The sequence below is a fragment of the Bremia lactucae genome, linkage group LG4, assembly GCF_004359215.1.
Source record: "Bremia lactucae strain SF5 linkage group LG4, whole genome shotgun sequence".
Taxonomy (NCBI): Eukaryota; Oomycota; class Peronosporomycetes; order Peronosporales; family Peronosporaceae; genus Bremia; species Bremia lactucae.
Genome location: NC_090613.1, coordinates 2654995 through 2678839, shown reverse-complemented (window position 1 = coordinate 2678839; position 23845 = coordinate 2654995). Strand labels below are relative to the sequence as shown.

The following is a 23845-nucleotide window of genomic DNA, read 5'->3' as shown; positions in this document are numbered from 1 at the left end:
GTAATACGACTTTTCAAGATACAAACAAAGAAGGTACAGTGAGCGCAAATTAAGGGCTCATTACACACCTAGGTTACACTGTCGCATGCTCTATAACGTGTCAGATACTAATCAACTTCTATAACGTATATTTAGAACAGGCTAAATTAGTGATGCACAAGTAGGATTAAGATAATACATATTAGTTTCCCATTTACTATTTCGTCAATAAGCTTCCTATTCTACGCCAATTTAACAATATCTTCATGAAAACTGGCTTGCTACTCAAATGTTCGTAATGTCGCTATAATAATATTACACCCTCTAAAAGAACAGGCATTTGTTGCTGCTCACATTCAGTATTTACCTTATATTCGTTACGTTTCCTCATATTTGGATCTCTCGAGTTTAAAACCTAAATGACCATCGCGGCGTCTATGATCCCCAAAAAGATGAAGGTAAGCGAGTTGCGTGCGGCCCTGGAATCACGTGGGATGAGCTCCAACGGTCTCAAGACGGAGTTAATCCAGCGTTTGGAGCTGGCGCTAGATGAGGAAGAGTTTGGCAGCGAGGCGCAGGAGATGGAGGAACTCAAAATGAAAAGCCCTAAAATGTCAAAGAAGACTGAATTAAAAAGACGGGATGGATTAACTGCAGCTACGGCGTTATCAAAATCTCCAAAGAGCACAAAGCCTGATATCACCTCGCCTGTAAAATCTAGATACCCGTCTGTCGAGAAGATATCAAACAAGGTGGAGGAAGAGCCAGTTTTTGTTGCCGCAGAACAGGTGTCGACGACTACAGAGGAGGATAAGGCGTCCAACGCCCGCAATATTGAGTCGGCGAAAATAAAAGCCACATCAATACGAATGGCAGAGAAAGAAAAACGTGTAATTCGTGCTGCCAAATTTGGTATTACTTTGAGCCTTGACGACAAAAAGGTGAGAAGTCTTCCAATTATATTATTAAATATTTATGTACTACTGTGTGATGTGGTAGGCTCAGCGCGCAAAACGTTTTCAGCTTCCAAACGCGGGTATTTTTTCTCATGTACTCTAAGACAAAGACAAGTTAGTCTGACTCTGTTTTTTTGGTCTAGCGGGGGATGAAGAAAAGGGGAAGCGGCTAAAACGGGCTATGCGGTTTCACTTAGAGACCAATGACACAGTGCGTAGCGATTACGCAGGAAAAATTGCGGTTTGCTGACTGGGTCCGTGATGGGTTGGTTGCTTTTTCTTTGATTTGCATCACAGCTTGCAAAAAAGGCGGAATTAAGAGCCGAACGCTTTGGTCTGAACGGAAAAAAAAGAAACGCTTAGACCGCGCTAAGCGTTTTGGAATGGAGAACAGTAAATTTGTGCGTTCGTTGCTTGTAGGTTCACTGAGTTATTCAGCATTCTAATAGATCTCTTTCATCCTTTGCAGCTTGAAATGAGCAGCAAAAGCGCATAAAGCGCTTCGCAAACGCCTCTCGCTGATAGGGTCTTCAATTATTAGCCTGAACACTTGCCAGTTATATAGTCTCCAGCATTTTTGGTAAACTTTTGTGCACAAATATGGTACGGCTTTAGACAGAGATGTCGTATTCACGTTGTTGTCAGTTTGCTTTAATCGTAACATCGGTATAAAACACATATATACAACCACAGCCACATGATTGGTCAGGTTAGACCAATCATATCCTATCATGAAGAGGCAGTTAATGAGGGGGGGGTAGATTGTTCCGTAGTCACTTCAAGCCTCGCCGTCAGCAGAGCATAGACTGCGTCGTTCGATCTTGAACGTGCCCCGCACGCTAAGTGTAGCTTCATTAAATTTCTGGCGCCGTAGAATCTTCACTGTGAGCACGTCCTTTTTACTACACCACGATGTCAACTCCCCCTCCTATCGCCCGGCAGGCCTCTAAATCTGTTGCTGACGTCGAGGTGTTGCCGGTGGAGTTAGGGCATGTCATATGGGTACCTGGCACGGACCGTGTATGGGACAAGGCCACCGTCATGGCCATAGGTGGCCTTAAGGTGACGGTGCGCACTCAAGCAGGCAAGATTCAGCAAGTGGATCGGGGTCTTGCCGTACCACAAAATCCGCGAGAGGCCGACGACATGACATCATTATATTACATTCACGAAGCTGGTGTGCTTCACAACTTAGAGGAGCGGTGCAAACTTGACGGGGGTGATGGGCGTGGACAGAAGCCCTATACTTTTATGGCCAACGTGTTAATAGCCGTCAACCCGCTGCGGGATTTGCCCAATCCTCGTATTAGCGGGGTTGTTAACTCGGCAGGCAGCTCGCCGCACCCCTATTCGATTGCCGAGATGGCGTATCAGCAAATGGTCTATAATTCAGGCACGGATCAACCTACAAATCAGTCGGTTGTCATTAGTGGTGAAAGCGGTGCTGGAAAGACTGAGTCGTCTAAAATTGTGCTGCGTCATTTAACCACGCGTGGTCTTTACGGAAAGAAGGCACGCGGAGAGGAGATTGAAAGCATGTCCAAAACTCGCCAGGAGCACGGCACATCGCTGGACCACCGTCTCATTGAGCAAAATCCTATTTTAGAAGCGTTTGGCAACGCAAAGACATTGCGTAATTATAATTCATCACGTTTTGGCAAGTTTATGAAGCTTCAATTTACGGCAGACGGTGAATTCAAACTTGCGGGTGCCTTTGTTGAAACGTATCTGCTTGAGAAGTCCCGTCTTGTGTACCAAGTGGACGGCGAGCGCAATTTTCATATTTTCTATCAATTGCTTGCTGGCGCTTCTTCTGCAGCACGTCAAGAGTTTGAACTTTTGACGGCGGAAGAATTTTGTTATTTGAATCAAAGTGGATGCTACATCGCTGAGGAAACTGATGATCACGCATGTTTTGATGCTGTGGTACGTGGATTAAGTTGCGTGGGTATTGATGAGCAGGTTCAGCATGTCATCTTTTCGGTAATTGCTGGTCTACTTCACCTTGGTAACATTGAGTTTGTTGAGGAAGATACTTCCGAAGGCGAAGCTGCAGTCATTGATAAAGATTCTGCTAAGCATGCTATTGCGACGGCTGCTAGATTACTGGGCGTTAAGGAAGAGGAGCTATGGAAAGTGATCATGACGCGTGACATAGTAACACGTGAGGAGACATATACAGTTCGCCGTAACGAACAGGCGGCTGTGTATGCGCGTGATGCAATTGCCAAAGCGCTTTACAGTCGTATGTTCGACTGGGTCATTAAGCAGGTGAACTCTTCACTGGGGCATGATCCCGACCCGCTGCCGTATATTGGAGTGCTTGATATCTTTGGCTTTGAGTCTTTCCAGCGCAACGACTTTGAGCAGCTTCTTATTAACTATACGAATGAAGTGTTGCAGGCGACGTTCAATAATCAAGTTTTCATTGCAGAAATGGAGCTTTACAAACGGGAAGGCATTACTGTGGGAAAAATTAAATGGCCTGACAACCGCGAGTGTGTTGATTTGATTGCTTCGAAACCTAACGGTATCCTCTGTGTTTTGGACGCAGAGGCTATGAATCCAAAGCCTAGCGATGTAAAGTTTTTGCGAACGCTACACTTTAAGCATTCCAAGCACCCGTACTTTCCGCGTCCGCACCCGAAAGATATGGAGCACATGTTTATCGTACGGCACTTTGCCGGCGCTGTCAGCTACACGATTGGTGCGTTTATTGACAAAAACAACGACTCCATTCCTGCCGATATGTCAAATCTCTTTTCAGGCTCGTCAAATAAATTGGTGCCTGCATTTTTTAAACAAGAGCCTGATAATAGCCGTCCGGGAAAACGAAAATTGCCTAAAAGTGTGGCGGCGAAATTCTCGAATCAGATGCAGGAACTAGTGGACACTTTGGATGCAACGCGATGCAATTTTATACGTTGCATTAAGCCGAACGCTATGATGCGGGTGGGTATGTTTGACCCTCGTTACGTCGTAGGGCAATTGCGCTGCCAGGGTATCATGCAAACTGCTCAGGTGCTTAAAGTCGGCTTGCCCACGCGTGTAAGCTACAGCGAGTTGGTAGGCGCTTATAAGAAGTTCATGCCATCTGATGCCCAACGACTATTCGCGAACCAAAGTGATCCAACACTGATCACTGCCATTTTGTGGGCTTTTCAGGTGCCAATGGATGCGTACAAGCTAGGTATAACAAAGCTTTTTTTTAAAGCCGGCAAAATTGCCGTACTTGACGCAATCTTGAAGATTAATTGGGCCACTGAAGGCCCGCATATCGTATCTCGCATGAAGTTGTGGCTAGCACGTCGCCGTTGGCGTGTGGGGTTAGCGAAGGTCATGGCTCAAAACATTTTTTCGAAATTGCTGCGTCGTATACATTTCCGCCGCAACTCAGTCGTGCGTATTCAACGCTGGTGGCGGGCATTGTCCGTGCGACGTGACTTCAAAAAGAAGCGCTCGGCTGTAGTTGTGGTGCAGGCCCTGTTCCGTGGAATGACGGCACGCCGTCTTTTTAAGTCAAAGAAACAGGAAATGCTTGCGCTGGCAGCTGCGCGAGCCGCTGAGGCTAAACGTCAGGCTACGGAGGCTAAGCGTCGTGAGGAGGAAGCTCGCATGGCTGCTGACATTGCTCGTCGCGAAAGTGTTGCTCGCGCTGCAGCCGAAGGTGACCGCCTTCGCATGGAAGTGGAGGCTCGTCGCGCAGAGGAAGAGGCTATCCAGCTTGCAAAAGAAGCTGCGGCTGCGGTTGCAGAAGCCGAAGCTGCTGCTGCCGAAGCTACTGCGGCTGTGGAACACGAACGCCAGGCCGAGCTGCGGGCGATTGCGGAGGCTAAAGAACTTGAAGAACGAATGGATCGCGAGCGTCAAGAGGCTGAGCACCGGAAAGCTCAGGCACTACTAGAGGCCGCAAGCATTAGCGCTAGTTTGCTAAGTGGTCTTGCTCAAGTAAATAGTGTTCAGACTGCGTCTGGACAAGTGCATGTGGTGGAAATTCCCGACAATATCTCACAAGAAAATCGTGAGCAGCTCCAGCAGTTAAACGACTTGCTTTTGAGTGGTGCTATAAGTCAGTCCGAGTACGATGAACTTGTGCCATTTTTACTTGAAAAGCCCGACCTGGCTCCGTCTGGTGCTGCACTTACCGCCGAGCAGGAAGAGTCGCTGAGCCGTTTGTACACTGCGGGCGTCTATGGCATTCAAATTCGTTGCCCTGCTTGTGGTGCTACCAACAATACAGCCAATGGTAATCATTGTGACGACTGTGGGTCCCTGCTTACTACGAGCGACGATTCAGCTGCTGCAAACGCTAATTCTGGCTACTCTGGGTATGGTGACCAGTCTCGTCGACAAAGAAGTGTGTCGACGTTAACGGCACCTTTGGGCTCGTTCACAACCGAAAATGGTCGTATCGTGATTCACGATGGATTTTTTGAGGCGCAAATGCACCGCACGCAAATTCTCCAGGACGACAATTACACGGAGTACACAGTATACGTTCTTCGTTGCCAGTGGCAGCCGAAGGAGTCGAGTGAGGCTACTACGTGGCTCGTATCTCACCGCTTTAGCGTGTTTGAGAAGCTGCATAAGGATCTGAAGCGAAAGATTCCAGCGGCAGTGGCTTCAATTCCGCTATTTCCTCGCAAGCACGTTCTTGGCGGTGTGTTTAAAGGCAAGACAGGCAATTCAAGCTCTATTGTTGAGGAGCGCAAACAAGGTCTTGAACGATACGTAGCGCAGATTTTGGACTTGTGTGCTCGTCTTCCCGAAAACCTGAATGTTCCTGAGCTGGATCGTTTTTTAAATGTGTCGCGTCAAGTTGAGCAGCACCGCCGTCAGCTCGCGTCAGGAAGTGGCGATGAATCAGGTGCAGCTGGTGTATCTAGCCGTGCATTGAATGTAAGCGCTGGTGGTGCGGAAGGAATGGCTGCCCGGGAGCAGGCTCGCCTGCCTACGGAGCTGCCTACACCGCTTGATGAAGAAGAGCTGTCTCACACTGAACAAGCTGTGGCGTTATTAAACGCATCCATCCGTAGTGCTCGTGGCGACTTGCGCCGGGACTCCCAAGTACAGCACCATCTCAAGGTTTGTGTACAGCTTCTGCCGCGCCTGCAGATATCAGCGAATCTGGACAACCCATTTGCTAATGTGGACTTGATCCCGCGCGCGATGCAGTGCCAGGAGGATCTAGAGATGACGATGGGCTTATATAATGACTCGCTACTTGCTGTTACCGAGACGTACGCGCTTTCCGCACAAGAGAGTGGCGGGGTGCAGGCTCCACCTCCGTACGTTCCGGGTCAGCAAAACTCTTACCAGCCGAGCTATGGTGTTTAAGCTCTTCGAAGGACAGTTGGGACCTGATAGCAAAATTAACGCTGATGTGCTCCGCTGGGTTATACAAAATCTGAAAAATGGACAAGTGTTTCTTAACATTAATCTAGTCTTGAAAACTTATGTAGCGACTACGCAGCGCTTGCAGGTACAATGCTGCGTTCATGCCTTTGCTGGGCTTGAACGTGCGGCTCATGTTGACCAATCGCTCGCGCTTGCTGCTGAGTTGATATTAGACCCAAGGCAGCAAGAAGCGCATCATTGTAAATCGCAAATACCTGCTGTAGTTCTTCTTGACACTGCATTGCTCGCGGAACGAGTTCCGCATCTGCAAATGGATTATCGAGATCGACTGAGCGCTGCAGCCTGAGTGCTAATTTAACACACACACTTAAACGGTGCTGCACAGTGGCATCGCCACGAACGTCTCCTTGTGCACCGCACAATGCATCCGCAAGGAGCGTCACAACACCCTCCGCTTGAGCAAGTTCAGTAGCATCCATAGGAGGAGCTAACGGCTGCGAAGACATCATTGACGAGCCTCTATGAACCGGAAAATGCAACGATGCGTCTCTAGATGAAGTCGCACTAACGAAAGGAGGATCTGCAACGCTAATAAGCCGTGACTGAAAGATCTGCACCTGGTGCGCGATATCCAGAAACTCATCCAACTCGGGCACTGGCTGTGCGTTCGGAATTTGAGTACTCATCTCCAGTAATCGCGGCATATACATTCCTAATCCTTGTTGCCTCTTACTATTTCGGTTCTTGAGATAATATTTAGCTGGAAAGGGGGGCAGCGACAGCATTGACGAGTGCGCTAACTTCTTTTTAAGCGCTTTGTGCAGTTTCTCAAATTGACTGAAACGTTGTGACACATACCACGTCGCGTATGTCTGTTGCCTTTCTAAGCCCTTAGGCTGCCATGTGCAACACAGAACGAACACCTGGCAGGTGCTACCGTCCGCGGTCATAACGGCTTGGGTACCGTGCATCGTGCATGAAAAATAGCCGTTGTAGATAACAGTACGGCCGTTTTCTGCCACACTAAACGAACCTCTAGTTGGCGATACGCTGGAATAGCTATACGTCGAGCTTTCACTACGGGGCGTTGTAGTCGACAGCTCTTCAGCGATAGTAAGTCGCGAATTGCACACATCGCAGCGAGAAACACACGCCAAATCGTTGCTGGTGCCGCACATCGGGCAGCGCAGCTGCAGTCCTGAGATTAGTGACGCGCCAACGGCTGATGCCAGCATTTGGTACTGCGAGAGGGCATGGATGGGCTCTGACGTTGAACGATCTATATCATCAGCGAAGCGAACGTTTCGCTGTTGGTTGTAGTGACGCCCAGGCGATGAGGACACAACAATGGTCTGCCGTTCTTGCGGTCGAGTGGCGTATATAATCGAGGATGGGGATTGCACGAATGGCAGCAACTCGTCAAATTCCTGACGAGACAACGAGCCCCTAACGAGCGAATTATTGAGGATTCGAAGCTGGTCGCGGTGGCTAGGAGACGTCATTATGGTGATAATGGTAAAATAAATCATGTTGGAAGGCCTGATAACATGTCTGTATAGGTCAATATTCAGTTTCCTCGCAAGTTATAATATTACTCGTGTTTTGCTTGGATGGGCGCTTTATTATTCGAGAAGCACAGTTTCACCAGATAGATTGTGCGATAAATAATCGTACTTGATTGAATACATATATAAATCTGCTTGTTACTTTTATTCCTCCATCTTGCTTCAAGCAATCTCGGCATAATCGATATGTAAAGTTTCGAAGGGTTGTTGCGACGCCGCCAAAATACATACGAAACGGCTGCTGATAAGCTTGACGCTAAAATGCGACAGTCGCTTTTTTATTTGTTACGTTTCATTCCAAAGCCCAGCGCCAATTCCGGTGCACGAAACGTTCCCATCTCGGTGGTATCGAGAAAAAAGAAGATTATATAGTTTAGCATGTTACACTTACTACTTTACCTGTAGCGGAGCTACCTCGCTCCTAAAGACAGAGAAAGACTCATAGATTTAATTAGTCAATTGGTTCTATAGATCTAAGTAAAGGGGTAAACTTTGGTTGTTAAACCATTAAAGTGGTGCTAAGAATACATTGTGGGTAAAGTACCCATTTTTGTTATTTTTATTAATATATAATTATAAAATGCATATAATTTATTAGCATAAAAATTATATGCATTTATGGGTTATAAGTGTTGCAGCCACAAGGTAGAGATCTGGTGGCCAAAATTTATATCAAGATTACTAGGGTAAGGTATTTTAAATAAGAAAGGTCAGTTCACCTTCTGATTTAAAGCGTTCCGGGCCTTCTATGAGAGATACTTACTAAGGTATATACTCTTGGGCACTAGTTGCTACTTGGTTCTACGAACTTGTAGGTCCCTTGAACTGGGACCCTTTCACGCCCTACGAACTATTAAGACTCTTTGAGCTTTAAAATACGCTCGCAACACATCTAAGAGCATATCTATAGAAATGGCATTTATGATTGGTTAAAAACGGGCTTATACTCAATACGATTAAATATAAATCAGTCTGAAAACTACTGCCGAGTTGACAAGTGCGCACGTGGAGCCGGATTACCACTCCCGTGACGTCACTTGTACTAAGGTAATTAGTTCGTTGGGTAAGTTGCTTAGGCGCCCACCAACTACCTCACTGCACGTGAGAGAAGACGGCTAAACCGCTTTCTCGCTGTGGTAGGGTGTGTGCTCAAGTAGACAGTGGCCGCAATAGACGTGCCCGCCAACACCTGCGGTCAATCTCATCCGATTGTTCACTTTTCAACCGAATTCTCTAAAGTGAGTGGAACTGTTCACGCATAGAGTGAAAGCTTTTTTTTTCTTCATCCGACATGTCTATGTTGGGCGGAACGAACGTGATCGTTGGACGGACCACGAAGTGCTATCAGGTGTAATGGGCCCATTTCGCTAGTACTACTTCAGTACAAGATAACCTACACTAATAATAATTTAGAAGATGCGTCCAACTACTTCTAGTACACGACGTTGCAATGACAAATTTTAAGTTGCCACACGATCGCTTAAAAACAAGACAGAACTTAGCAGTGCTTTGTTAAGATATGAATTAAAAATATTCGTTTCGATGCAGTACTTGTAATGGGGCATACATCGGTTGGAGTTTTGTTGTTGTGGTACATTTACCTTATGGGTGATATACCGTTTATCCTATTCTAAAATAGTACCTAAATCCCATTTACTCTGGGTAACAATGTGGTCGCCACCAGATTCTAATCTGGCGGCGGAAATCTATTTTTAAATTCGCTAGGGTAAGGTTTTAGATTTAATAATCAAATAATGTGCAGTTCTCCTTTAATCTTAAAGCGTTAAGTGCCTTCTAAGGCTTGCGCATTGATCTGTAAGAGATAGAAGCCTTTCTAAGGCATTTACTGTTGGGCACTAGTTGCCACTTGGTTCTTCGAACCCCTGAATCCCTTGAACTAGGATTCATTCAGCTTCAATAGCTTGTACGACTCCCTAAATTGTTAAACCAATTCGGTCCATAGAACTAGAAGACTCTATGAGTCTAAAAGTCTTCCTCTGACTTTGAAAACGAGGTAGCTCCGCTACACCTGGTAGCACTCGTAGTCAATCACATGCCTGAGTCTTTTTAAGACTAAGCCTTCACTGAAATGGAAGAGTTTTCAGAACATTCAGAGGCGCAACGCGCAGCTTATGACAAGCTCAAAACTTTATTTGGTCTTGAACATGCAGAATTCATTATCTCTCAGGGACCAGAGTTCCTGCATTCAAGGCTTGAAGCCTTAATGCGATATGAATCCTCCCAGATCGGCCAGGTACAAGATCACCTTGCAACATCTATACCAACCCGGTACATCTCTGCTCCTTAATCAGAGCCGAAGCCTCACCCTCCAGCTGTCAATGCAAGGACATTTGAGGGAAAAGAGGGCGAAATTCTCCCTTTTGGATTAAGCAGATGGGGATGTCCATGACTCCGCCTTATTCTTAACAGAATGGCAAAAGGTGGCTATGGGTATTTCCAAGCTCGGAGGTAGAGCCATGGAATGGGCACTATCGTGCAGTACGTGCATAAACGACGATTTACCTCCTGGGATTCGCTAAATTAGCAAAGACTAGCATGTTTGCACCGCCTGATAAGGCTTTTCGCATGCGACACGGCTCATAGCAACTCGACACGAACCCTAGGGGACTATGTCTAGGAGTTGAGAGCTCTCATTGCATCTATGCATCAAGACCCGGTGCAAGAAGCAATTGCCGTAACAATCGTTATGGGGGGTCTTAATGAGGGTGTTGCCCGGACGGAACTATTGCGATATTATCCTGCTACTTTCGGAGAGGCAACTACCATAGCGCTACGCGCTGAGTTCGACTTTAAGTATGCTCATGTTAGCACGCCTGATTACCGAACAAGCTCTTCGAGCACATGGGTACCATCTAATAGATGGATCTAAGCCTCGTTGTGGAAGGGGAAGAACATTTTCAAGCTGTGGAACAGCATACGAACATCCGTAGATGTTATATGTGCAGAAGCACGAAACATTTACGTCCGGACTGCCCCCTACTCAATACGCGTAAAGCACGTAAGAGCACCAATTCCGACCTTTACCAGAAATCTGGTACGGTGCGGAAAAACGTCGATACCCTGTAGGTGCAGGGCACCCTACTGGGGAAGACCTAGGCTCTGTTAAACCTCTAGGAGGTGAGAGTAAGCAAAACCTAGCACCAATATGCTCGGTGCGCGATGGCACGGGGCGATAGTACAAACCTGGCTTGCTAGTCGCTCAAGCGACTGTGAAGAACTTTGATAAGCCGTGGTCAATTTTAATTGGCTTAGGAGCGTCTTGCAATTATGCTCGACGGCTTAACCTTAAAGGAAGTCAACAATATGTTGAGGTGCTTAAAGCTCATAAAAGTGATACAATCACTGTTCGCTCGGCGATTGGGACTCGTGTCACTGTTCCTAATGTTCCGTTGAGCTTTGGTATGAAGCTTCTGGACTTTGACAGTATGAAACGCTGTCTCGTCCTTGATTTGGATTCGAGATATGATCTTATCCTTGGTATGACCTGGCTTGAACGCCATGGGCCATTGATCGATTCGAGGTTTAAGACCTTAGGCTACGCGCAATGTTCCTAGTGAAGTTTTGGAATGTTATAAACCCACTTTTGCTAGGAAACAAAAGCGCTATTGGCGCCGCGAATCATTGACTGAGTCTGTCAGTGTTTTAGACATCGGAATGTCCGAGTTAATAACCATCAATGTTGAAAACATTAATTCTGAGCCCGACTCAGAAGAAGAAAGTGGAACGGCACGTACTCCGTCGTGTGACACTCATTGTAATACCAATTCACTGAATGCTAAAAGCATTATTGGCCTAAGGCCGAGTCATCAAGGTTGTAATACCCTGATATCTGTGGAGTGACATGTCTAAGTGGTTGGTCGAGGTGGCACCATACTGAGTGTCAAATAAACACTAGGGACACTATTGGCGGTTCGCCAGGGCACTTTAAGTCAAACCCTTCTAACGCACGTGAAGCGACACGTAAACGGTCGCTGGACAAGGAAATTGAGTTACCTAACTCCTTGTCGGATGTCGAATTCGACACCATCTGTAGTATAGAACCAATACAGGCTGGAAAATTGGGGACGTGAACGTCCCGCCTCTAAGAGGCGTTTTGTCTCTACTCTAAGACAGGGGAGATGCGAAGCGTTTATACCCTCACAAAGTAATACGAGTGAGCAATTGCAGACGCTTGTGATGGTGTTACCGGTTACATCGAGGGAGAAGTTAGCCTAGCGGCAATCCTTTTGTTACATGCGTCAATTATAACTACGGTTCATTAATTATCATGCCACAGCAGAAACCGATTTCAGTCTGCTTTATTAATTCGCCGAAGCAAACTAAACCGCTAACCTTAATCTATTTCATTTATAGCATTCATATTAATCGCCGACTGGCTAATCATGACAGCCTCTGAATCAGTAACACCATGATTTTTGAGCAAGAAAAGTACAGTTAGTACATTTAAAAGGACTCATGCTCTTTTAGAGCTAGATAAAATATCTATTGATGGGTGCGGTCGAGCCTTAAGGCTGCGACTTATCTGAGATGGTGGTCATTCGACCACCGATAGAGTTAAATTCATCGTAACTTCTGGACGAAGCTGTCCTGGATGACACAAAAGCTGCACTTAGTGCGCGGAGTGGATCATCGATCCTTAAAGATTCCACGAATCCATTGTATTCCTTGATTAAGGAATTCCAAGATGTGGTATGTATCAATCCACCATCTGTTATACCCCCGGATAGAGGAGTCCGTCATGAAATTGACTTGCTTCCAGGAGCCAAATACTGTGTCATATGACAGTAGCTTTTACCAAGGGAACAGTGTGACGTCATTGACGATTTCTTCCGTGCTAAGCACGAGGCTGGAATGGTACGAGAAAGAAAATCTTCCCATTCGACACCGACGTTTTGTGTTAAAAAGCCAAATAGTAAATGGCGTATTGTGCATGCTTATAATAAGCTTAATGCTTCCACTATACCAGCACAAATCTCCCATTTCTAGAAAGGATGTTCTTCAAAACAATATGGTGGGATGTACAATGTACAGTTCACTTGACTTAGTCGATGGTTGTTACCTAATGCTCATGAGCTAGCGATATCCCGCTTACAGCGTTTAGCACCCCAAGCGGTATGCTGTGGGAATGGTTAGTTATGCCACAAGGGCTTTCTAACGCCCCGGCAACATTTAATCGTCTAGTGACGCAACTGTTCCGCCCTCATCGAGGTTATGCACAGACTTATTTTGATGACTATTTGTCCATAGTCGTGCGGAGCAGGGTCGGTCGGTTGAGGAAAACCATTTAAACCATTTGCGAGCACTGCTCGAGTGCATGCGCACGAATAAATCGCATGCCAATGCATCTAAGTGCAGTTTTGGCGCAGAAGAAATTCCTTTCTGAGGGTGCTTCATTGGGAAGCGAGGCCTTAAAGCTGATCCCGCTAAGGTAAAAGCCATAGTAGGTTGGCCGGTTCCTAAAAACCAAAAGGATTTGCGTAAGTGGTTGGGTCTCGCCAATTCTTTACACATATATAGGGAAAAATACGCTGATATGGCTAGGGCATTGTCTAATCTCCTTTAAAAGGATACAGATTGGTGCTGGACTAGCACAGAACATAATGTTTTTCAAGCAGTTAAGGATAGTCTAATCCATGCCCCGATTCTGGCACTGCAAAACAAATTGGCCTTTCAGCATCGTCTGTGACGCATCGGATTCTGCCTCGGCAGTGCTCTGTTACAAACAGATGCTGATAGGTGTGAACGTGTTATTGCTCTCGACTCTAGACAGCTTAAAGCTGCAGAAAAGAACAACCCAGCTCATGACAAAGAGCTGCTTGCTATGAAGTATGCTCTCGTCAAATTCAGAGTCCATCTGCTCGGCTCTAAGCCGTTTGTGATAAATACAGATCCCGCGATATTACGCACTGCAACTAAGGCGCCCCATCTCTCAGAAAATGACCCGATGGCTATCCTTTTTCGCCGAATACAATTTCGAGGTGAAGTATAAGCATGGCGAGCAGAATGCTTTGGCTGATGCGTTATCACGCAGGCCGGATTGAGCTCTTTCATTGAACGACTTCAATGTCGCCTACTACTGAATTAATCCGTTCGGCTTACGCCAAAGATGAACAATGTGTAGCTCTGCTACGAGCTCTAAAAAAACTCTGACTCGGGTTTTAGATTGTGGGTACGTTTGCGTGCAAGGATACATTGATTTTCTATCGATAAGACCTATTAATTTATTGCACGGACGCTGCGGATCCTCCGCGCGTCGTTGTTCCTCATGACAGATTTGAAGTACCGAATCCTCTATGAGGCACACGATACTGTTCTTGGTGGTCATCTCGGTAAAGGAAAGACCTACGGCTCTGTAAGCCAGATTTATTGGTTGCTTAAGCTTTAAAAATTAATCAGCATATACGTTCGCACATGGGAAACTTGCCAACGGGTAAAGCCCTCGGCGCAGACTGCTGCGCCACTGGCAAGTCTGCTCGTACCCATAGAGTGTTAGGAGTCCATTAGTATATACTTTATTTTCGGTATACCGAAAGATTTAGCCGGTAACTCTTGCATAGTGGTCTTTGTTGACCGATTGAGCAAAATGGCTCACTTAGCGGCTGTGCCGGATACTATTGATGGTGAAGGCACAGCAAGGTTGTTCATCGATCGCGTGTTTCGACACCACGGTTTGCCAGTGGCAATTGTCTTTGATCGGGATCCCCGTTTCACGGGTTAATTCTAAACATCAATTTTTCGAGTGCTTGGCACCAGATTGGTCATGTCCACCGCGGACCATCCGTAGACCGATGGTCAAACTGAACGTGTCAGTCGCGTCATTGAAGACGTTTTACGCAGTGTGCGTGCTCACACACCAAAGTGCTGGAGCTCAATGCTCCCAGTGGTGGAATTTGCGTTTAATAATGCTGTCCACGCCTCTACAGGCTATACTCCGTTCTATGTTAACGGGCTTACCCACTCACGCGTTCCGCTAACGATTTCACTGCGTGGCTAGGCTTTGGTCGGGGAGAATTAGCGATATGCTTGCTGACATCAGCCCTGTTACCATTCGGAAATAAGTAAGCGAGTATATCGCGACGCGATTTAGTGTCTTAAGACTTGTAAGGGACACCATGGCTGAAAGCCAAGACAAACAAAACGAATAAGCAGATGCAAAAGGCAGAAGCTGTATTAATTCTTATATAGTCGGGGATCGAGTTCATTAAACGCTAAAACTTACCTACTAGCTTACTTTTTGCCGTCTTCAAGACCTTATTGTGCCCGCGCTTTATTGACCATTTTACGGTCGTCACGCTAAACCTTCCTAGCAAGCTGCGAACACACCCAGTGTTTTTCGTTGGCTTCCTTAAGACATATCGGGACCCTTCCCTTGTGTACTTGAAGGCGCTTAAGCCGAGACAGGCGGTCGTGCTACAGATTGCTGCATCCCCACCAGGATGACCATCTGGCCCTTCAAACGAGGTTGTTGCCTTCCAGCAGCGAAAAACGGTTCTGAACCGCCTCAAAGGAGTCTCAACCCGAGCAAAGACCTCACGAAGAAGTTGCACCTCGTGCTTTAGAGCATCAAATGCCTCAGCCGAGATTTCGGGCCCCTCCCGCGCTGCTTGATGCGCGGGGGGGGGGCCTTCAATTTCACGTGGAGAAAATTTTAAGGCGACGTCATCGTAAGGGCCAATGCCAGTATCTGTTGAAGTGGCTAGGGTACCCCTCTTCTGAAAACACTTGGGAGTTTGAGGTACCTCTTCGGCAAGATTGCCCGTACGCCGTTGATGTTTTGAGCGCCAAGCTCAGGGTCATCTCGCGTCAAACGACGCTTCCCACCAGTAGACGTGGGATTAGGTGGATCTATAGCCTCAGCGCGGCTTCGATCCGTGGTTTTACGGTCAACCGAAGCACTACAATATATCGGCTAGACCTTTCTTCGTTTTGTGGCATAAATGCCGAACGTAACTGGTATTTGGTCTTAAGCTTGGCAAAATCGAAGAGAACCTTCCGTTCCAAACGAACATCAGCCACATCCGCAGACTCTGATATTCCAAATATTGCGGAGGCGACGGGCCCGATGGACCCAGTTCTCAGATGAGACTTAGTTATCACTTTTTGTTTCGTTTGGAAACAAAACGATCGGAATTTCCCTCATAAAGGTCACCGAAACCACATGGGCATGATCACGTAAACGTATCAGATTTTGACTTCGCGTCATGACCTTTGGCATAAGGTATCGCTCATGAAGCGCGTCGCGAGCAGCGATCTCCTCTGGCGTTCTCGCTACGTCCCCGGATATCCAGATGGCCAAGCTATGACCCGCTATCGCTTTGAGACACTCGTCCGCACAAAGCGGAGTATATCTATATTCACTATGAGCTTTAGCATTCGCTAGCTCGGCAGCTCGACGACGAGCTTTTATCTCTACGAAGATTTTCCGCTCTTTATCGAGCGGATTCGTAATGATGTTGGGATCAGGGTCCCGTGTCCTGCTCAATGCTGTTAAGACATCAGCGGCACCACGTTCTGAGAACGGATTCGGGGCCCGCCGACGTTCATTCGGAGGAGAAGGCGTGAGAGAATGACGCTCTTTCTCTTTCTCTCTGATGGGAGTGACTTTCAAAGTCGACCATTCCGTCATCGTCGAGGAAGGTGCTATGAGTCTGTGACTCACGCTTGATTGACATGAGACAAAGGAAAGAAAAACACAACTTAACGGTTAGCTGTTTGGGTTCCAACCTTAAAGAGGAAATGAAGCGAATGTTGTCACACGGTGTCAACAGTCTGACGGGGAGGGTGTAATGGGGCACACATCGGTTCGAGAAACCGTTCTTGTGGTACATTTACCTATTTTTAAAAATAGGATAAAAGGGTATATATATATGGATAATATACCCCTTTCTCCTATTCTTAATATGTAAATTTTAAGTCATGCGTCTCGCACGCTGGCAAGAACCAGCGTGCGAGACGCATGACAAAAAGCCAGATATAAATCTGGCGGCTGAAACCTATTTAATTAGCTAGGTTAAGGTGTTTGTTTAGATAGTTAGATAAAGTGCAGTTCCTCTTTTGATCTTAAAGCGTTAAGTGCCTTCCTAAGGCTTGCGCATTGATCTGGAAGAGATAGAAGCGTTACTAAGGTATATACTTTTGGGCACTAGTTGCCACTTGGTTCTACGAATCCCTGAATCCCTTGAACTAGGATTTATTCAGCTTTTGTAGCTGCTCGACTCCCTGAGTTGTTAAACCCATTAGTTCAAAAGAACCAAGAGACTCTTTGAGTCTAAAAGTCTTTATCTGACTTTAGGAGCGGGGTAGCTCCGCTACACTCTCGGTACTGGGCGTGGGGCACTACACTCATGAGCGTAGTGACCTAACTTTGACAGCGATTGCATTTTTGCAATCGCTTATTGTTCGAAAAGCGAGGTCCATAGGTTCTGAAAATCCCAGCTCGTATCGTCTTGGAGGACGATACGATGAGGAACTAGCTTGAGCCTGTCTCAAGCTAAAGTCCTGTTCCGCAACGTGTATTGCTTCTTCAAGCGTATCCAGTTCCAAGCGGAAAAGGTGGGTCTTCACGGGACCATCCGTAAGACCTTGCACGAACACCGTAATCAACGTGTGTTTACGAACTGGGTTGTTCGTATACAGCTCGCTAAGAGTCGTATGTTTTGGGCATAAGCGTGAACATCACGCTTATGCCTAGTGTTCAAGTTCTGACACAACCTGCCAAATTTGATTGAGCAATGCGAATTGCGTTTGCTCGTCGACGATGTGATGAGCCTTTATGGCATCGTCCAACTCGACAAACAATCTTAAGAGGGAGTCTTTTTCGACTCCCAATACTTAGAGATGTCGATCTTTAAGGTTTCGAACGACCCGTGTGCGTCATCCTAGGTACAGGGGTCTGTACCTGCTGTAACCTCAACAGTTCTGCCTGTTAAGAGCCTTGCTGATTAAGCAAGGCTACCCTCTCAATCGCCTCGTCAAGTGAATGATGTATGAACTTGGCGATGGCTGAATGCAGGGTATCTCTGTCCAAACCGGACAGCATGGCCAAGATGGCATCATTCCCTATTGTCGAACTCATTCGTTCGACCGCACTCCTTTCCATGTCACTTAGAAAGGAGTAGCTATCACGCGAAACGTGATGCGTATTTCCATTTTCATCTAAAATGTCTATGTTAGATGAGAGAACCGTGGATGTTGGATGGACTGCAACTTCCTACCAGATGTGATGGGGCACTGCCGACTTGTACTGCTTCAGTACAAGTCCACTTCGCACTGCTTCAGTGCGAGTAGTGCCTCGCGTCACTTCACGTACACTAGTAGGTGCAGGGGGAGACTCTCTTTAAAACACTTGCGATAAAGAGGGTTAAAAGTAAACTGTATTTATTATAATTAAGTTCTTCTGTTTCTATCTATTTAATACAAACCTAATTATTCACTAATACAGAAGATGTAATAGAGTCGTATCTGTCTCTCACTTTGCGCGCGTCCAGTGCTGACTGGACAGCGAAGCAAGTAGATATAATGGTCTATGCCTATAAATGGATAAGCTATCCGAATATTACTATAAACGATAATATTATCTACCTTTATGATAATATATTGATTAACGACCTTAAGTGTTAATTTCATGTAACGATACACCCCGTTACATTTAGTGACTTGATAATTATTTGCGGTAGCGGTCCGTGGCAACTTTGTTGAGATTATAAACACAGCTATAAGGAGGGCTATTGAATCGTTGCGATAACAAGGATGTGACCTCAAGAAACGCCCCTAACGGCAACTGACAACCCCAATGTCTATTATCTGATTAGCCAGATCGGATGGTAGCACGTTAAATTGCTCCAAAGTGACCTTCTAGTCAAAGTAATGGCTATACATCTGCTATTTGATACATTAATTTGATAAGTGGCGTAAAACGCACATGGGACTCCGAGTAGTTCTTCCAAACTCCCATTGGTCAAGAACTCTGCTTAATTGATATTTTCATCCAATGGCCCATTGGTGCAAGCTGAATATTATTGCAAAACATGCACGAGTGGAAAATAATTAGGATTACTTTAGGAAAATGCGTTTTTGAAGTGCTCACTCGAGTAGTAATGAATTCGTAATAAATCTGAGAGAAAAAAGAGCATCGTAGCACAACAATATATGCTATGACAACTTATGCCAAAGAAAAAAAGCATCGTAGCACAACAATATATGCTATGACAACGAAACTATATTATACGTCAGCTTGGGGTAAGCATTTGCATAAGTTCTGTAACAGCACGCAAATTATAGTAAACGAGCAGTCTAAATATTGAATACTTAAATAGCTGTCATGGGCAACGTTTGTCATTAGTCATAGAGGTCGCTGTCGTTGTCCGCCTGTCTGCATCTGAATGGGCGTTGTAGGCAGGCACGTCTTGATGCGGCCACGCTCTACTTAGACACACACCCTAGCACAGCGAGGAAGCGGTTAGACCATCTTTTCTTGCGTGCATTGAGTTAGTTGTGGTGGGCACCTTAGCGACCTCACCTAACGCACTAAGTACTCTAGTAAAGTGTCGTCACGGGAGCGGTGATCCGACTAAGTAGTTTTCAGACTGATTTATATTTTATCGCATTAAATATAAAGACCAATTTTTACCAAAAAAAATGTCATCTCTGTAGATAACAATAATATGTATTGCGAGCATATCTTTCTAGACATCTCGCGTAACGGATGACGCTAGCTGTCATCCCTCCTAATGCGATGCACCTATGTGCATCACATACACAAGTGTTGGTCACAATGTGAGCCACACCCGAGTGCTGGGTCAAATTACTTTATTTAAGTAATTGATCTTCCCCTTAAGTACACCAAGATTACTTAATGGGGACTGTGTAACATTAGGGCAACTTTAGCCCGTTACGTTATCCTTTAAGAACGAATTTACATTTAAAATTCTTCAAAGACGAAGGAAGAACTGCGAGCTGCTTGACGCGCTGCTACTTCTCTCAGACACTCGAGCGACCTGCGTTTTTATACACGGCGCCAAAGATGCCAACTAAAGGGGCCACGTTGGTGGGTCGTCTGCGTAGACGCCCACTCAACCTCGCGCAAAGCGCACGCGCCGCGTTAACACGCCGGCAGCGTCCAATGCCTTAGCCAAAACGCCAACAGCTACTGCTGCTGTCGCGTTAACAGGGCTTAACGATCCATCCCACTTTAACAGTGAGAACAATGAGTCAACACCATTGCCGTCACCTCATAGTAGTGATGCGGACAACGAGCTAATGAGGAAGGATGATGCGCATTATTGTCCATCTAAACTTTTCTCATTGCTCACAACACGGAGACAGCAACATTTACGAATGCTGTCTCGTCGTCTGCGCTGGATAACGCAGCGACCATTAATGAGAGCGCTGCCCATAAAGGCGAGGCCGCTTCTTCGTTGGGTAAAACCACAACGCCTCGTGCTCACACCATGATTCATAATGGTTCTGACATAGAGGATTCTGCCTAAAGCTCCGCCAACGACACGTTAACGTGTTCAGTCGGTGTCACAAGCTCTTTTGAACGTGGCTATGTGACGGGTAACATATCACTGATGTCCACTCCATCTAAATGTCCTCGTTTAAACAGGCCAAGAGCGTCGCTCCTAGTGCGCGCTATGCTAGACGCACATAAATATTGTGGCGTCTTTAAATCATGCAAGGCTCAGGGAAATCGCTTGGGGTATTTTCTCGATCCCGGTCGTGTTGCGTTCAACTGAAACGCCCGACCAATACGAGGCGGAATTCACGCGCCACATTCATCCGCATTCCGATGTGATGAAACAGCGGACGCAGCGAATTAATTTCGCCCGCTTGCCTGTGAAAGAAATCATGGGCGGTACTGTACCCCCTGTTTCTTCTCACAACGCTGCTTCTGCTAGTCCATTTGAGACTAGCGAAGCGGCCTCAGCTGGTGCTCCTTTTCATAGGCAGCCACCAAGCCGGGCACATCAATACGTAGGGTAGCGATCGGTTCCTAAGGCTTAAATTCTCCAAGTAACCTCTCCATTGGACGAGGATCTGATACCTTTGCCTCACGGAGCGGTGGGCAAGCAACCTTTCAACAAAGAACCGTTGTTTCCCACCCGCATCCATCAGTGCAGGGGGCGCCCGATAGGAGTGGCTATCTCGCTCACCTACTCGCGGCTGCCTTGCCTTCGTCCGCTCAGTCGCAGGCGTTAAGCGCTGCTGAACGACGTATTGCGGATCTCGAGGGTTAAGTCCCGCGACTGACCTCGGATCTTTATGATGTCCGAGCGAAAGCTCGTCAGCGTTTTGAACTCCTGAAGACTCGCTTGGAGCATAATGCTGAGGAATCCGCGTTACTCGCGTGGTGTCTCTCACTCTCCGAGTCCTCTTTGTGGTGGGAGGAGTCGGTCGGCTAATAGTTTTTCGCCTTCTCCGTCTCCTCACCCGAACGACGCTCGACTCACAGTCGGCGTCACCATCGGTCTCTTTGGATATGTGACCTCATTGGGGTCTACATACCGTTTCAGACGACCCAAGTAAAATACGGGGTGCGTCTTCATATACGAAGGAAGGGTGAGCCTATATTTTTGGTCTCCAACCTTTTCCACCACCGTAAAGAGCCCAATGAAACGCGGTAACAACTTTGTAGTACCACCAGGTAATACAGAAATTAGATTTTTATGGAGAGTAGCAGTGCCTAATATTTCTTTTGACCCACTCTAAAGCGTTCATTATTTTTGCGACCGTTCGGTCCGCGTATTCTTTTTGCTTGTCTTGTGCGCTTGCCATTGCGTCACGGACTTTTCGTGTGATAGCTAATCGCTCATCCACAAAGCGTTGAGCCTCGCTTACGATTTAGCATCAAACTCGCCTATGATACCGCCGAGAGGTCGGTCATAAGACGTAGTTTTATTGACCACTGCTAAACTGGCTGGGTCACTAGGGCAAGTTTCTGTCGTTGAGATGATATCCTCGCGGGTCATCGTCATATTGACGAAATTATGTCCCTCTTTCGCACCGAGCATAGTGAGGGCCCCTCCTCCCCCACTTAGACCTGGGCTGCGCACAAACGAGACTGGCGTCCGAGGATGGCGCAGTTTGTTAATATAAAACGATGTGTTACCCGTACTGGCGTGGACACTGTTATTTATAGCGAACTCCACAAAGGGCAATTGCTTGCTCCATTCTTTGGGAGTTGCCATAGTGCGTAAGACATCCACCACGACTCGATTGGCACGTTCTGTTTGGCCATTGGTCTGGGGATTATCTCCGGTCGACATGTGGAGCTTGCTATCTAGCAGCTCAAACACATGTTACCAAAAAGCAGACGTAAAACGTGGACCCTGGTCCGATACTATGGACTCGGGTATCTCGTGTAGTCGGTATACATGATCCAGAAACAAGAGAGCTGCCTCCTTGTCTGTGATCGATGTTTTACGTTGTAATAAATGCACAACTTTGCTCAGTCTGTCTACAAAGACGACGAGCCCCGTCCGGCCCTTATGATCGAGCGGCATGCCAAACATGAAGTTCAGGCTTACTGACTTCCAACAGTAGGTTAGAAGCGGTAGCGGCTGCGCACTGCTGGTCGGTGCAAGCTTGATCCGCGGACACTGTTTTCAAGAGCGAATATAGTTGGCCACCCATTTTTATTGGTCTGGCCACCAAAAGGCCTCCGACACTCGTAAGAATGTCTTTTCACGGCCCAGATGCCCACTAGATGGCGCATCATGGAGCTCGTGAAAGATCATCAGCTTGAGATCTATATCATGAGGCACATAGATTATCAAGGGATCACAAGATGACAGCTGATGCCATAACAGGCCATCGCTGTAGCTAAAGCGATTTAGCTTTGCTTTCAGATTCGACGAAAGGGTTACCTTTCGTCCACCAAAGTGATCCAACAGCAGGCTACAATGGTCGTCCTGACTTTAGCTCTCTTTTATTTTAGGGGCTAATGAGCTCGTCACGTGGTATGCCTTCATGGCTGCCAACGTTGACGGCTGAAATTGTGCTTTAGCACTAGACACACTTATCCGGCTTGTATTCAACTATGAATTAAATTATGAGAAGAATGTAAGCCATCTCGCCATTCTAGGCCAGAGATGCGGTGAGTTTATTGCGGTCCGCAGTGATGCGTGATCCGTATAAGCCCAAATGGTTCGTTGCCCAGTAGGTGCACACGAAACTTGACAAGCGCATACTTTATTGAAGTAGCTCTTTGTCATGCACGGGGTACTCCAGTTCCGCGGCTTTTAAAAGCCGGGACTGATAAAAAATGACGCAGGCAACGCCGTCGTCATCTTCTCATGAGCGCGCTGCCGATTGCAAAATTAATTGCATCACAGACGACGCTAAAGGGCTTATCCGCGTCTGGCAATGCCAAGACTGGTGCCTCTACAAGAGATTGCTTCACTGATGTGAACGCATCTTCTTGTTCTTTTAATCAAACCCATTCTGTGTCCTTTTTAGGGGGTCAGATACTGGTTTAGTTTGCTCCGCATAATTCTTGCTATATTTATGCAAGTAATTAGCGAGCCCTAGGAATTGGCGCAAATCCTTCACATGCCGTGGGATTGGCCATTCCTTTACTGATTTTACCTTGTCTGGGTCTGCTCGTACACCATGTGTACCAACGATGCAGCCCAGTACAGGTATCTCAGGGACCCCTATGACGCACTTTTGCAAGTTGACGTACAATTGGGCGTCCTTTAAAGTCTGCAACACAGCGTCTAAATGACGCTTGTGCGACTCTATTGCGCTCAGCCCGTCCTCGGCCCTACTATGCACGAATACATCGTCAAAGTAATGAGGCGCGTAGGCACGGTGCTGACGCATCACGTGAGCCACCACTCGGTTGAATGTCGCTGGTGCGTTTTTCAAACCTTGGGGCATCACAAGCCACTCCCAAAGCATACCGCTTGGGGTGCTTACTGCCGTTTTGGCTACATCGGACTCTCTCATGAGTACCTGATAGTA

General features: G+C 46.7%; 3 protein-coding genes across 3 annotated transcripts; 2 read left to right on the top strand and 1 right to left on the bottom strand.

Moving 5' to 3' along the window:
* Window positions 1–356: 356 nt before the first annotated feature.
* On the top strand, window positions 357–1671 carry CCR75_007929 (uncharacterized protein). Its single transcript, XM_067965985.1, has 5 exons — window positions 357–920; window positions 979–1015; window positions 1079–1146; window positions 1233–1336; window positions 1405–1671. The coding sequence occupies exons 1-4, from the start codon at window positions 399–401 to the stop codon at window positions 1296–1298; spliced, it is 693 nt and encodes a 230-aa protein (XP_067816985.1). The 5' UTR covers window positions 357–398; the 3' UTR covers window positions 1299–1336; window positions 1405–1671.
* A 176-nt stretch (window positions 1672–1847) lies between these two features.
* On the top strand, window positions 1848–6272 carry CCR75_007928 (uncharacterized protein; the record flags this gene model as incomplete). Its single annotated transcript, XM_067965984.1, has 1 exon — window positions 1848–6272. One exon carries the CDS (start codon window positions 1848–1850, stop codon window positions 6270–6272), a length of 4425 nt encoding a protein of 1474 aa, XP_067816603.1.
* A 128-nt stretch (window positions 6273–6400) lies between these two features.
* Window positions 6401–7795, bottom strand: CCR75_007927 (uncharacterized protein; the record flags this gene model as incomplete). Its single annotated transcript, XM_067965983.1, has 1 exon — window positions 6401–7795. One exon carries the CDS (start codon window positions 7793–7795, stop codon window positions 6401–6403), a length of 1395 nt encoding a protein of 464 aa, XP_067816605.1.
* Between the last annotated feature and the right edge of the window lie 16050 nt (window positions 7796–23845).